This window comes from Calypte anna, chromosome 28, assembly GCF_003957555.1.
Source record: "Calypte anna isolate BGI_N300 chromosome 28, bCalAnn1_v1.p, whole genome shotgun sequence".
NCBI lineage: Eukaryota > Metazoa > Chordata > Aves > Apodiformes > Trochilidae > Calypte > Calypte anna.
This window is the reverse complement of record NC_044273.1, coordinates 2,618,670-2,634,723: the sequence shown is the minus strand read 5'-3', so window position 1 is coordinate 2,634,723 and position 16,054 is coordinate 2,618,670. Positions and strand designations below refer to the sequence as shown.

At 38.2% G+C, this 16,054-nt stretch overlaps 1 protein-coding gene across 3 annotated transcripts in view; it reads right to left on the bottom strand.

The window, feature by feature from the left end:
* Positions 1-1,963: 1,963 nt before the first annotated feature.
* The window catches only part of EPS15L1 (epidermal growth factor receptor pathway substrate 15 like 1), a 38,724-nt gene continuing 24,633 nt past the window's right edge, over positions 1,964-16,054 (bottom strand). The window contains exons 24-26 of one of the 3 annotated variants that reach the window (XM_030466623.1): positions 9,627-9,832; positions 5,393-5,513; positions 2,287-3,680 (exon numbers count right to left, since the gene is read on the bottom strand). In XM_030466623.1, the coding sequence (XP_030322483.1) occupies positions 3,676-3,680; positions 5,393-5,513; positions 9,627-9,832 (332 nt within the window). In that variant the 3' untranslated portion in view covers positions 2,287-3,675. Of the gene's footprint in view, positions 5,514-9,626; positions 9,833-16,054 lie in introns of all 3 variants that reach the window. The other 2 variants (XM_030466622.1, XM_030466624.1) reach the window with 2 other exon arrangements.

The following is a 16,054-nucleotide window of genomic DNA, read 5'->3' as shown; positions in this document are numbered from 1 at the left end:
AGCTCCAAAAAGTAACTTTTCATTTATTATATTAAACAATAACATTTCTCTTATTATATTAAACAATAAACACGAGATGGGTTAAAATTAAAATACCTTTCAATTTGTTATGATATTTGAAAGATAAATATAACTACAATAATGTACAGATTTGGAGATTAGTCAAATTTAGGTCAACATTGCAGTTTCCACTTTGTGTTTCCACCTTTTTTTTTTGGGTCAGACTAAAGAACATTGCATTAGAAGGGACACCAGAAGAGCTCTCTGTAATGGTAACAGCAGAAGGAACTGTAGTCACCAGGAGTTTTCATTCTAAAGTTCAACTTAAAGAGGAAAGCAGAAATTGGAAAAATGAAAATTCCATTTTTTAACAAATAAGCCTTTATTTATAAAACTTTCAAGTAAAAAGAGCAGTATCCCAACTGATAAAACAGGTGTGTCAATGAATAACAGGTAACATATTTACTCTAAAAATAAATCTGTTGATTCCATCACCCAAGCAAAATCCCTGCCTAAGAAGAGATGTTTGTGTGAAGTCCAGAGGTTGACATAACAAAAACTTCCACTGGTGTAGGAAGATGTTTGAACCAGGTCATTACCAGCACAGATCAATTCACTTTAACAGAATTCCAACTCTAAATGAGGATTAAACAGAAATCAAATTCCTGAGAGGAAGGAATAAAATGCAGAAGAAGGAGGAAATCAAACTCTTACAAGAGGGAAAGCAACAATTCTACTTGGACCAAATTTCCTTGGGCCTCAGTTCTACAGAATAAATACTCTTCTCAATGGAGAAACACTAAAGAAGAAATAGTAACCCCAAAAGGATTACAAGAAGAATCCAAGAAAAGTGCATTATCTTTGAGCAGAAGATGACAAAATAATTTCTACAAAGTTCCTGATGACAGATTTCACAGAGAGGAATCAAAAAGAAAAAAGGTTACAGTCAGACACAGCTTGGAATTTCCTACAGTTTGAGCACACATTACAGGGAACAAAATGCAGCAAGGACTGATGAGCCTCTTAGGGCAGAGTTTTTATAAGGAAAAATTTGCCAATATAAAAATATTTCATACAGCATGATTAGAGAAGCACTACTTTTATGAGCATCTGTTCTCATTGCAGAAGGACTGGGAGGTTTTACAACAAGACTGAGTGGAACTTGGGGAAAGCACTCGAGGCAGATGTGAACACCCTGCTCTATAAAGGATAACGTGGGGAATTCAGTACCTGTGTCCTCCCTGCAAGGTCTGCATGTGTAGCTTCCACGTGAATAATTGTCTCTCTTTCCTGTTTTTTGTGCCTCAGTGCTGTGTGTAATTCCTGGTTTTCCATGAGTCATTCCAGCAGTGCTGAGGACTCTGCATAAAACACACGTGTGCCACCATAAAAGTGGACTCAGCTCTCTGTGATTACTCACTGCACCACAGAGGGTAATAATTCATCTGAGTAGAAAGTAGAATCACCTCCATGACTTCCTCAAAGCCAAGAATGCAATGGATTGTCATTCCTCCTGAAGTAAAAGCTTAGGTGGAAATGGAGGAAAACCAGAGCTGAAATCCAGATGACAATTATGTGCAACCTATGGAACTGGAATGAAGCAAGAAAAATGTGGTTTTCACCTTAGTTTGTGACTGTTTGGGGTGTGTGAGTGCATGGGAACAGCTCCTTAAAATGAATTTTTACAAAAGGGAAAAAAAGAAGGGTAACTACAAGCAAATGTAGGAGAAAAAACATTGCCTCAGCCTAGAAAAAAAAGATAATTATATCCAAGATCAGATATTGAGCCTATGTTTCAAAAAGACCCTTTAAAAACTTACAAGGATGCAAGATCTCATCATCCAGTGCAGATGACACCTACTTTCTGCCAGGTTTCTCTTACACTTGGCACAGATAGTGAACACAGGTTTTCATGCCAGCAAAAGTAATCTTGAAGAGTATTTATCAGAAGTAGTAATTCATCTTTTTGTTTTTTTTTCTTTCACCAGAACTTTGAAATTCTAAGAGCCATGATCTGAGCTGCATTTCTGTAAAAATTCCATTTCTGTATCCATCTCTGTTCAGAGAATACATACATACACACAAGCATTAATATATAGAATATATATGCATATTCTACATATTCATTGTATATACACACTTTATGTACAGCACAAGTAACTATATACTAGACATAGTATGTGGACATATATAGTATATACACACACTATTATTACATTATACAATACTCTATATATATATATACACATAGACACAAATAATATGGATCTCATAATGTACACTGTATATGCATTGTGTATACTCACATTTTATATATCTTGCATTGTACATATTTCCTCTGCCCAAATAGTGACAGGACTATTTGTGCTTTAAATTTCACTGTTCTGGAGGAAGAAGATCAAGGTCTTGCCAGAAAAGTTTCTGTCTAAGAAGAACAAGTGCAGGTATTCTACAGAACACTGAGTTACAAGCAGAAGAAGATGGATAATCCTTCTTATATGGGAAACTATTCAATGCAATGGGGAGAAACCACAGCTAAGTTTTCTTCTGCAGTGTCTCAAATTCTGAATCAGTAGTGTTTTAGTAAAGCTCAGGTTACTACATCTCCAAGTTCCTCACTACACTGTGCACAGAGAACATGGTCTGTCCTTGCTCATTTGCTTGCTCTCCTGTTACTGTCCAAACAAACACAAAGAATGAGTCAATAAGGAAATAGGAAAATGGGCAATTCATTCTAACACTACATGGAATGCTGCATTCATCCACATCTCTGGCTTCCTGCTGGACATCTTGAAAACACCAACTCACTGCCTCAGAAGCATGATAAATTACAGTATTTCAGAGCACTGTCAAAGTAGCAGAAAGTCTTTTTATGGTACATAACTCATAAAATGAATCAAGCTATTTAGCTCATCCACCCCTTCCCACTGGAGTGACATCATCCAAGTCCCAATCCAGAAGAAGTTTTCCTTTCTAAAATGGGGCTGCAGATGAATGGGGTTTTATTGTAGCAGAAGAGACAACACAGACCCAAGCCCAAATGAAAATGAAAAGGAGAATCTTCTGCAGAGACACAATTTAACTTCACTGAGATTTCCTGCAGCCATTCAATTTGGAGAATTGCTCTTTCAAAGCAAAATTTTAATCTCCTGTTAGTTACAGACAGACCCAAGTTTGCTCTCAAGAGACTTCAAGTCCTGTACACCAACAGAAAAGAGAATTTGTTGACACTTTACTATGTTTGATCATTTCACCTCACACATTTTAGAGACAAATTACAACAGGGAGGGATTTCGGATCAGGTTCTGTAAAATGAGAAATATCTTCTGCTGCATTCACAGGAGGTCATTAAAGATGCTATCAAAGATCATTATGTGGTTTGTCTTGATATTAGAATGCATCTTTTCCACCTTCAAGGAGAATTAAAGAATTTCAAGGAGAATTAAGAATTAATTAAGAATTAAAGCTTCACATTATTTGTAGTACCATCAGCACAGGAGAGTGAGCAAAGAGGGAAGAGCTCTTCAAGCTGCATTTTGAGGTATGGGCTGTCAGGTTTTGGGTACAGAAATGGACAGACCTGTGCCCAGAAACCTACTCACAACAAATCCCACATCTCAGCTGCATCTCAGAGCTGCAAACCACGAGGAAGATGAAAATGATCCAACCTGATTCTTATCCTTGAGTATGGAAAGCATCCAGAATAAGGCAATTACAACATGAGGAAATACTCCTTGCAGTCAGTCAGCAGGCACTGTCTTTGTGTATGAAAAACTGAAGTAAGGTAAGGAAGCAAGGACATAAAGAACATAAATGCATTAAAGATGAGGAAGGAATAGCATATTTTCCAAACAACAATGTTAAAAGGGCTGCATCAGGAAAACCACAGACTGCAAAGCTTTGTTCTCTACACCACCAAGGACAGGGGAGCAGATTAAGGACATTTTAAACCTGGTGTGCTAGATGCCTGCTTTACTTAGACACAGAAGTCCAAGGCAAAGAAAAATGAAGTTTTAGAATTCCTGCAATCAGAAAAGGCATTTTTAGTAAGGAAATCATTCACAGACTTACCAGAAGGACTTGTTTTATGTATGACATGTAAAACCCATTCTGTGCTATCCTTACCAGGGGTGAGTACTGAGTTCTAGAGGGTCAAATCTGTTTCTACTGGGAATTTACTACCTCAAGCCTTATTTTAAAGCCAGTACAGCCTACCAGTGCTGCCAGCACTTACTTACACATGCAGGTGTGTCTGGCAAATAAAATCTGGTTCAGCTTGGCCTTATTTCAGCTAAATTATGCTTTATCTGTAACCCCACAAGAGAGGTGGAATCCAAGGAACTGAGGTGAAGCCTCTCTGACACAGCTGGGTAACACCCATACCATGGGTTGTGTTCTGGAGGATGGAGCAGAAGAGGGTAGAAGGAATTTTAAGGATGAACACTCCTCAAGCTTCCTAAGTTTTCCATTGCTTGATTTAACAAGAAAGCAGCTCTCAAAGTTGCACTGCAATCATATCAGCTGATGAGATAAAGCAAGATTCTGCCCTAGTGATTTAATTGCCAAATAACTTGTCCAGTTTACTACAATTGAACTGCCTCCCTCTTTTACAGCATCATATATAATTATTAAAACTCAATGCAAACAACTGCTTAAATTAGAAGAATTAATCATTCATAGAGGCTTCAAATCAGTATTTTATATAGCTCACTATGTTTGTACTCCTCACATACAAAATACCATATTCTTTTGAAAAAGCCCCATTTCCTGGATCAAAAGTGACCATCTGATAATTAACTCTTGTTGAAGACTTCAAGGTAGCTGATAGAGATGATGTCCTGATTAGCCTACCATGAAGTATGAAAGAAATGGAACAAGTGAAAGCTAATTCTATAAATTATTATCTTTTTAAGACATCCTTTGAAATCCATACTGCACCCTCAAAAAGAAAAAAAAAAAGGGTTTTTCAGGTAATAAAAAGCCAAATTCACAAGTTGCAGTTTGCTACCTGCAACGTTGCCTTCCAGATAGAGAAACTTTGCTTTCAGCATCTTAAGATCATCCCTTGAATGTCTTACAAGCAGTAAATTTTCCCTAGAACACATAACACAGCCTTTGCAGTGCTTCCTGCATATTGTGCACTTGGAAAGCCACACAGTTTGATGCAACCCACCAGGCTCCTTTGGAGCTGGAAGGTGACTGAGCTGATTTTCACAACATAACCCAGGGATTTAGTACTTTTATAAAAGCCAACAGTTAATGGTTTCACTTGGACAGGGGTGGAGCCAGAGAACCTCTGCTTAAGAGTTTGGCATTTCAGCCTTAAAAGTTTGGCATTTCAGCCTTAAAAGTTTGGCATATCAGCCTTAAGAGCTTGGCATATCAGCCTTACTGAGTGCAATAGCCAGCTCCAGGTCCTCTTGCTCTTGTCTCCTCAGCCGTGCCAGTCGTTCCTGCTCTGTTTTTTCACTCTCCCTCTTTGCCCAGGCCAGCTGCTGCTCTTCATTTCCAAACTAAAAAAAAAAAAAAAAATCAAAATGGAAAAGCAATTAGTTACCAGCAAGCTAGGAGAAATTATGTGAAAAAAAAAAATAAAATACAGTGAATCAGAGTTATTAAATATATGAGTCAAGTACAGCAAGCTGTCTCAGGGTAGTTCTTTGGGATTAAGATAAAAATTCACTCACTGATTTCCTTACTTCATCCTTTAATTTATCTCCTTAATTTCTTCCTCCTCCCACTAGGAAACTAACCCATCTGGGCTGCACGTCCCTGCTGCCATGTGTCAGTTGTGTATGAAAATGTCAGAGGACTGGAGCCAAACAAAAACTCCACAAACACAAAAAAAGGCAAGTTAGTGGTTTGGGAGCAGAGCAACCTACAGCCATTTTCAGGAATGGGAAATAGGTGGTAAAAAACCCCCCAAAAAGAGTCATTTGCTCTTGTGCAACCTCATTGCAAAGGGTTTTACTGTAATATTTCCTGCCAGGGGTGAGGGGTTTTAATCATCCTTCTGGAGATGATTTGTAGGAAGCTTCATCACCTAAATCAAAAGTTACAAAAAAATGCTTTTTATACAATATATATGCAGATTTTTTTCCAGTAAGAAATAATGTAAGAGAATCCAATTTACTTCATCAGAAAACACTCCAGAAATATAACAATTTTAACATTCATCTTCTAAGGCTGTCTGAGCTTCCCAGAACACGCTCAGTACACTGCAGCGAAACCATTCCAGAATTATATTCTGCTTATTTACCACTGAAGTATGCAAAAGTTTGAACTTTTTTTTGGGTGCAAAATATGAAAACATTTTACCCAAAGCATGACAATTTAAAAGTAAAGTGTTAGCATTTTATTTTAGCAGTTGCTGAAGATGATGTTAACAAAAATGTCCATACAGCTGCATGCAAATGTTTCCATTCCATCCCACTTCTAACATTTGCTTTTCTTTTTTTCTCTGAATGTTCAGAAAACGTATTATTTGGGGTTTTTCTTGCAATTTATAGCTGCAATTTCAGCTGAATGTATACTGCAAAAATTGCCCTGTGGTCCTGAACCAGCACAATTTTTTGCCACTGCAGAAGCAGACACAGCTGCACCTTCCTAAACAAGCTTGGAATATGCACCCAAGTACAAAATGCAACTTTGAAGTGCTAAACCTATCCCCACCTGCCTGTGTGTTACATGGTGGCTTCTACTCCTGCTTTTTTCCCTCTGCATTTCATCTAGAATTAATATTTTTTTAAATAAATGAATTCATTTGAATTCATTTCAACCCAAGCCCTCTTCTCATTGACTCATGATCTAGTTCTATTATTCTCTATGTGCTTCTGGATGCTCACAATTCCTCAGCTTGTTTCTCTAAATATGATTTTTCAGATTTGATGCAAAAAAGAGGACTGTTCTGAAATTACTTTTCTTCAAACAACACCTCTGCTTCAAATCAATTGGTTTTTTCCAAGATACATCAAATGGAAGCAGGACTTCTCCACTTAATTCAAAAAGATCACATAGATGAAATGAAGAATAAGTTGCTATTCTCAGAAATACAATAAGCTTTGATCAAACCCTTTGGGTTGTTTTGTTTTGTTTTTACATCTTGGATAAGTCTTCCAAATGGAGAGTCCCAATTCTGACTTGTTTATGGCACACAAGTTATATTTTTGTGGTTAAAAGTGCTGAGTGAAAAATAAAAAAGGATAAAAAGGCAAGTGATTCACTGGAAGCAAATCCTGACATGCCTTATTACAGAGGGTGAGCATAAAGCAGAATTTTCAGGAGCATAACTCTGACCATTAGATAGGGAAATACACAACATTTCATACACAGATTGCCTACAAAAAGATAATGCAATTGAATTACAAGTAATTTAATACAATAACATTTGTCTTTGCATATGTTCAGGTTTCTAGAAGTCTCTAAAATCCGTATGACACAGCTGTAATTTCATTTAAAAAAACCCTTTTTACCCAGAAGTAGAGATAGACCCAAGGCAGAAATGAGAACAGCAGCCTGCAGGGCAGCTCAGTGGATACACAAAAAACTACACTGACTTTTGTTTACTAAATTACCAGCTTATATTAAAGAGAAAAAATTCAGTTTAGCTCGAAGGTTCTTGGAAATTTAAACACTTTCTGTTGGTGGAAAGATTGCATTTCTTGTTGTTTTGTAAACTGAAGCTGGAACCTAGAAATATGAGCTACCAAAAGCCTTTGGTTTGTTCCAAAGAGGCTCAGTTAATGCCAATGGAAAAGTTAAGAATGCAAGGAGAAAATACTTAATGAAAATAGATGAATTTGCCAGAAACTTTAAAAAAAAAAACCAAACAAAAATGAAAACCAGCCAAATTTTCTAGACCACTACTAAAACCTAATGGAGGTTTCTCATTTGCAACAGGCAAGAATTCCAATTAAAAACTTTCAGCCATTCCAACCTACACGACTCTCTGGTTCTGTTCTCAGATTCCAGGGACTCAACCTAAGTGTCACCAAACCTTCTGTCAGTAAAACTCTGAATTTCCATCATGAACAAAGTTTCCCAAGCAGCAGGCAAAGAGAAGCCCAACATTCCTGCTGACTACAAGGTAACTTGGACACTTCAGACTTCATAGGGTTTAGGGATTAAAGTGTAGCAGTGTGATTGTGTTGTAGGCAAGAAAAAAAACCCAAAAGAACAATCTGAAAAGAACAGGGATCAAGACTCCTTTTCAGCCAAATTCAGTTAATACTGTTTGGGTTTTTTTTTTTCCCTAAAAGCAGTAAAAAGCAATTCATAAAACAGATTAAGTGTAAGCTACTTATGAAATGCAGTTTCCCCATTCCAGACTTTCGTTGAAGGAAGGAATTAAATGTTGTTCAAGAACTGTTGCTCAAGAAATTTCAGATAAAACGAGTTTTGTGTCTTGTTTTTATTCAGAATGTCACCAGTTTGTACACAATCACAGGATTTAACTGTGCAAACTCAACAGGCCAGTACTAACTGTGGCAAAGCATACAGAATACTTTGATGTCTTCAGTATCATAGATAAATTAAAGCTCTGAGGCCAGCTAAAAAGGATGCACAGATGACCTCAACTAACAATAGCAACTATGAAAAGTGATACACGTTAACCTGGGGTAAAAACATGAAAAATAAGCAACCCAAAAGACTCAGTTGAAAGATCTCCACTTGTTGAACACTGAGCTGTGTCCATCAGAGTTCAGGGACATAAAATTGGCAGTTTTACTGCCTGGCAGTGTGACAGAACAAAAAAAAAAACAAAACAAAACATGAGAGGGGGAAGAAGCCTGAGGCTGTGGATGGAACAGATTTCTATCTACTCATGGAAGCAATAAGAACCACACTACTACTACATTTACAACTGTTTCCAGCTCAGTAAGGTACCTGCCAGCACTAAAAACAAAGCCAGGCTTTTAGCAACCCTGATGTATTTTTAATGAATGGGTACTTGGCCTTGCTTTCAAACCTTCTGATAGTGTCTTTTGGAGTGTAAGATGGCCAATTCTACCCTGGTTCTACAAAACAATTCTGTTCTCTTTGTCTAAGAATTGTTTTCTACAAAATCAGTGATTGGAACAAAACTCAACAGCTGTATTTTTAAGTCTCTGTCTTGTGTATCTTTATGACCACATTCCATGTATACAGCAAACATTGGGACAGGATTGCTTCTCACAAACGATTACAAATACTTTATGGAGTCTTTTCCTTCAAGGATTTGCTTCTCAGGATATGGTGATGTGGCTGTATAAATGTTGTCAACAATTGGTTTTGAATATTTACAGCATTGGCTCCCCAAAAATCAAGTTTACAAAATAGCCTCCATGCAAGAAACACAATACACAGATTCTGCTACAAAGAATTTGTGAGTAAAGGAACACTGTACTAAAATAATTTAAATGCAAATAAACCCTTTAAAATTTAGTATGAAACTTCCTTTTTATTGAAATAATGCCTTTTTATTACAGAAATATTAATACAAAAAAAAAAAAACCAATGAGGACAGCATGAAGGTACTAAGAGACAGAAGCCAGTGAACAGCAGGTTTGCAGTTAAAACAAAAACCCAAGAGATTGCTGCAAGCAGAGCAGAAAGTGGTTTGCTCAGAGACAATGAACTTAACTTACAGAGCTGAAGTCTGCAAACCCCAAGGAAGAGTCTTTAGAAGTTTTACTTGAAGAGGAGGGAGCAAATGGATCTTTTCCACTAAATGGGTCCCCAAACCCCTTTTTACTTTGAAACGGGTCACTGCTGTCAGCCCCAAATGGCTGGAATGGATCATGGGGCTTGGGAAAATCTGAAGACCCAAGGTGGCTTACAGGAGTACTTTTACCTGGAAAAGTTTAGGAAAAAAAAACAAAACAAAACAAAAGGAGAAAAAGAGAAGTTACTTACCATGGACAATGCAAACCCCTTACCTAGGAAACTGTGCTGACACACTTTAGCATCATCCATTCCTCCTGGGGTGGGTTAAATTTCACCCAAATATAATGTTATTCATTTCTCAATGCAAATCATCTCAAACAGCAGTTTTATTTAAATGGATTTATCAGCTTGTTTCTACATATTGCAATATTAATACCATAAAGACTTGAAATTGTAAAACCCAATATAAAGACAACTGGTCAGAAGAATTTGAGACATAGGACTTCATTTTCCAGGATTAGAGACATTTCAGATTTAAGTTTGGGATTTTATAGAAGTCAAAATACTTAAATATATGTATCAGGAGATAAATAACTAATCATGTTAAATAAGTAGCAACTTATCTGTGTATTTACAGAATGCATGCATTCCATGGCTTTTCCTTTTTTCCTGCACAATAACCTGAATTCCATATATTATTTGCATTAATGAAGATCTCTCTTTTGAAACATCCAATTCTTTGAACTGTAATTTGATAGGAATCCTATAATTTATCCAAATTGGGGTCCACACACTAGGAACAGAGAGAGAAACTCTGAGTCAAAATCCCAAATCTCAGCATATGTACTTGGCATGCCCAAGGCATACCTTGACAGCTTCCAGAGGTTACTGTGCTGGTTGGCCAGGAACTTTTTCCTTCCTCCAATCTGTGGAAATCCCTCTTTGTCAAAGAGGAGAAATAGGGCTGAGCAAACCTGCACTAAATAACAATCCACCATTAAATGACAGCTCAGCCTCTCCTCTCCCAGGGGAAAGTCCATTTTTCCCTGCACTCAGCTTCCCAGCCCTCTGCCACCAGTGGCTCCACAGGGTACTGCTGGCAGCTCCTTAATGCTGGAATGGTTCCTTCATGCAGGAATTGTGCAGGTTCTTATCCCATTAGTGCCTCAGATGCAATCCAGTGGTCACTTGCAGGCACTTCAGGGAAAATGCCAAGTGAGAGAAGTCCACAGCTGAACAAGCAGAGAGAAGAGACACAGAAAACAAGGCACGTGCAGCAGGAGATGTTTAAGGAGCATTCAAGGGAAATCATAATGCTGCAGGCAAAGCTTCCATCAGAAGAAAGAGGCAAAGGGATTTAGATTTTTACCAAGAGATTGACATATCTGTAAGATTTTTAAGACTTAAAGCCCAAGGCTGTCTAGGGAACTTATTTCATTCCATCATTGTGCCCATGAGGTTGGAGAAACAGTCTCTACAAGTCACACTGGTTGAGCTGCCTTGAAGCTGGAGGCTCAGTGGCCTCTCTCAGACTTCACTCCTGTTTTCCATGGTTCAGGATTTGGCCCATTCCTGGTTAACAGATGTGACAAGGCTGTACAGATACCTGCACAGGTCAGGACTCCTCTGTCACCTGTTTCAAACTGCCTTTCCCATCACCAGAGGCCACATTTTGTTCTCTGAAATGGAATGCTGCATGTTCTCTGAAATGGAAAGCCTGGCCCTTAGGAGCCCCCCCCTTTGGTCACAAAGCATTAGGGAAACACTCAGAACTGTTAAGAGATGAGTAACTCAGCATTTTGTAACTCACCAGCTAAGAGCAACTTATTTGAAATTACAGAAAGAATTAAAGTACCTGCATTTCTAATTTAAGATCAAGGCAAAACAAAAGCTCTCTCTGGTTTTTTACCTCCTTCCTCTATTGCCACTTGCTACCAAAAAAAATTCCCCCTAGTATCCTTCACCAGCCCAAACCCATTTTGATTGACAAAGGCAGAACTGGCCCATTTTAAGGTGCCCTTTCCTAAGTTAAATCTTTGGTTGCTGCAAACTACTTTGTAGAACTGGTAACACAAGCAGAGGGTTTGCATCGTGTTTGCTCAGTCTCTTCTGGGTACCCTGGGGATGTTTCTGCACAAAGCCCCTGGTGGTTTCAGAACCTACAAAAAAGCCACCAGGGTGGCAGATCACAAAGAAGAACTTTGCTGTGGAGGAAATGGCACCATGAATACTACAGTTACTGCTAATAATATTGAAAATGTTCATTTTTAGTCCCGAGAGCCATTTTCCTCAGTTCCTTTTCTGTTAACAGAAGTGGGCTTGAATTTTATTTTTTTTCTTTTTAAGAAAAGGTGAAAGAGGGAAAACCTTATAAAACCAGGCCCATTTTTTTGAAGAGCAATTTTAAGGGCAGTGCCACTCACAATACAGCCCCCACCAAGTTCTCTCCCACTACACTTTGTGTGATGCTTATAGTTTGTTTCCCCTGCCACACTCAGCAAACATGGTTTAGAGGCCTGGCAGAAGTTCTGTTAGATGCTTCAATTTACTCATTTATTAACCATAAACTGGTAATATCACCACTAGAATTATCTTTCTGCCTTGCACCAAGTGTGAATCTCTCAGTGCACTGTGTGCATAATTAAAGACATGAAGATTTTTGTGCTCCCATGTCAAGAATGGAGGGACAGTATTTCTATAACATGCAGCAAAACTATTCAAACAGCATTAAAAAGTCACCAACTGACCTGAAGGACATTGGTAAAATCATAATATTGCAAAATAAACTCTTATTAGTAACTGAGATTGCATTATTCTTATAACTGGAGGTTAAAAAACGTTACGTTTTTTACACAATACTGCTCCTTGGTTCTGAGGCATGGCAGCACAAGAGTGCAGGCAAACAGTTGTAACCCTTGCTTATTTAATTTTTCTGCTAATAGTTTCAGGGGGAAAAACAATTCAGAAAAAAGCAAAACAGGTCCTATTCTGAAACCACAGCAGTTTCAGCAGTTACCCAAGTGGTGCACCCAAACCACACCGAGGACTCACTTCAGCAAAAAGAGATGATGAACAAAATGGTTTTACCACAGCAAATGCTGTTAACTCAGAGTGAACTCCACCCATACAAAGGGTTTATCTAATTTCATACCCAGAACAAACTTTAGGGTTGAGATCTATAGCTCAAGGCAAATATTACAACCTCACTGATAGGATACCATTAGAAACCTTGTCTTTCTAAATGACACGAGATGGGCAGTGAAAGAGTCAAGTGAAACTTTTGTATTTTTTTCCACTCCATTTTGTGTTTTCAAGAATGGTCTTAATTTTCTGCTTGGATTTAACTGACTTAGGAGCAGCACTATGTTTTCATGTGTTTGAAGAGCAGATCCTGCATGCTCACAGGCAAGCAGGGCAGAGTTGAGATGACAAGACTTTAAACTTTCACAGGAGAACAAGTGCTCCTTTCCAGGAAACTTTCTGAAGTGAAAATATTCTTGAAGAAGTCAGAGCTGTGCAACAAGCAGGGATGCTGTGAGTTAAGTCCACCCCTGCCATCCTATCTGAACACGTCCTACCAGGGTTCCTACCCCTCACAGCTTTTTGATGGCAGAGGAAGTGTCACTCTTCAAAACTTCAGGTACTGGGCAGATTTAAGGTGCCTCCCAGCTCATCTGTCCCTTGGCACTTCACCAAATGGACGTATCCTTCCTAACTCACTCAACACACAGTTAATTTATCCAGCTCTTCCACTAATGCAGAATAAAACAATTCATAAGTTGTGAACTTTGAGGACTTGTAGAAAAAAATCATTACTAGCTTTCAAAACGTGCTTGAAGGTTAGTTAAATTAAACCCAGTTTATTACTGAACACTCAAGAGTTTCTTTGTCCTCGACTGGGGCTATTTCTGCACTGTATTTCAAATGTAACTGTTGGGCAATAAAGCTCTCTGCAGAAAATCACAATATATATTTTTAGTAACAGAAGAAAGAATTTTTCCTATGCAAAAAAACCCCTTGAACGTTTTTGCTTAAATATTTGCAAAATCTGCACCTTGAGCTAAGCCTGGAATTCTGCAAACCTGAGTTTAAAAGAAACATTCTGAAAACCAGCACTTTGTGGAAAGGTGAGAAGAGGATTCGTTATGCATTCAACCTCCCAATCAGTTCTGAAACAGATTCTGAAGAACTCCTTTCAACAATCAGTACTGAAAGATCTTTATTGTCAGAGATCAGCATAAACAAGAGAATCAAAGTGTGAGTGGAATTTTTAGTTTGTGGCTGGGCAGGTGCTCCACCCATGAGTCATTTGTCCTCCACAACACGGGATGCCTCTGTTCTAAGGCAACTGCCAGGTCTAGAAAGCACGAAAAAATTGAACAACAAACCAGTTCCCCTGTCAGTCACAAACCTTGAGGCTGATTTTTCACTCTCAGCTGCACACGAGGGAAAAAAAAATAAAGGTAAAGAGGCACTGTGCTCCTTGGCAATAAGCTTGGGTACTGAAGCAGCTCTAAGGAAAGAAGTGTGTGGTCCCACTCAGGAATAAACAGAGCACTCCTGTGATCACACAGCTAATCAGGAACAGAACTCCACTCTCCACATCAAGTGATTGAGCCCCACAACTTGCAAATAAATGCAAGGGAATGATTTGGGATTTTTTTTTTCTGATTTCTTAATACAATTCTTCTCTTCGCTATATCCAGCATCACTACTTTCTTCCTAACTTCTAATTTTTCTTCCTTTCTTCCCTCACTACAAACACAGAACAAATTTCCATGCAAAATCATACTTTGGGGACATTGGACAGAGTGCAGGTTAAAAAGAAAGTCCACAGAACACTGAATATTCCTAAGACAATTTTCTTTCAAAACATGAAATGAGAGTAACTATACCCAGCAAAGCAATCAGACTTTGGTTTGCATGGTTTTTTAAGCAAGATGCTGAACCAACACTTCTAATTTTCATCTAATTGAGACTCTGAAGACACAACATAGGCACAAAATGCTACTAAAACCAATTTTTATGCCCAATTCCAAAAGCAGCAAAGATCTGTGCTCTGTTTTCCCCCCTGACAATTCTCATTATGAAGTCAATGTAAGCTAACAGTGCTCTTACACTGCTTTAGAGTTGAAAAGTAAGTCCAAAATGATAAAAATAGTCAAACCATAAAATACTTTTATTTTAGAGAAGTGACACATATGAAAAAAACTTTATTTGTTGTTGGCATAGTGGAGGAGGAAGCATCAAATACAAAGGAAGACAGCAGCAGAGCAGGGCTGTACAAACATCACCTTTCTGCAAGCAATGGGGTGGCTGACAGAGCACTGAGCAGCTGCTGATGCACAGCAGTAGCAAGAGGCTTCCAAAAGGGCTCAAGAGGTGCAAAAATAGGGAATTATTGTTTCTTTAGGTGATGGATTGCAATTTGCATCACAGCTAAATGTCTCCAGATTAGTGCAATTACATATTAAGATCCTGAAGATTCAGTAGATCTGCTAAAGATCTCAAAGCCCTGACCCCTTTTCATTTTTTTTTAAAGCCAACAACATGTGCAGATATCATTTCTTTTCATCTGCCAACTGGCAAGATGAGAAAAAAATAGGACTTGATCACTTAGATTTTGCTTAAGTAGGTTGGGGCCTTTCCTGACATCATTGGTGGGACAGCAAAACCCATCTAATAGGTTTGCAGTTTTTGATTTGGTAAAAATACTGAACACTTGCAGCCTGGCTGATTAAATGTCAGTAACAGCATTTCTGTGATTTGGTGATAATTTGTAGTCACTCCTTGGTGCTCACACAGGGGTTCTGGGGCTCCTCACAAGCCAGGAATCTCTGAGGGTCTAGAATCTTACTTCCTAATTCAAGAGCAGGCTGGTTACTCCCTTGTTCTGTCTTCTCAAGATGTTTTCCAGTATTTTGACCTTTCAGAAACACCACTTGTCACAAAAGACAACAAGAGAATGGAACCAAAGTCCTTAACTCAGAGACAGGTGTTAACCACTAACCTCTGAAATACCAGCATGAAAACTTGGTTGCCATCATGTTTCAGAGCTAGAAGGAGTAAATAGATCAAAACACAAAGCTAAAGCTCTTTGACAAACTCAAAATAATAATTTCCCACTCTAATGTAATACCTGTATTCCAAATAATAGCTAAATACTCTTCCATGGGATTAATATCCAGTCCTTTGAATTCCAAGTTACATTGTATTTTTCTGCTATTTATGTAGTGGCATCCCAAAGGAAAAAATAATTATTAAAAATACATTAATAGTGAATTTTTTCAGTGCTAATACAATACCCCCACCCCTGCTGGTCACTAATATCCAATATATTGAATAGAAGTGATAACATTTACTCAGTCTAAGGAAAAAACCCAAAAAAGCTAGAGTGATAGGACTTTTC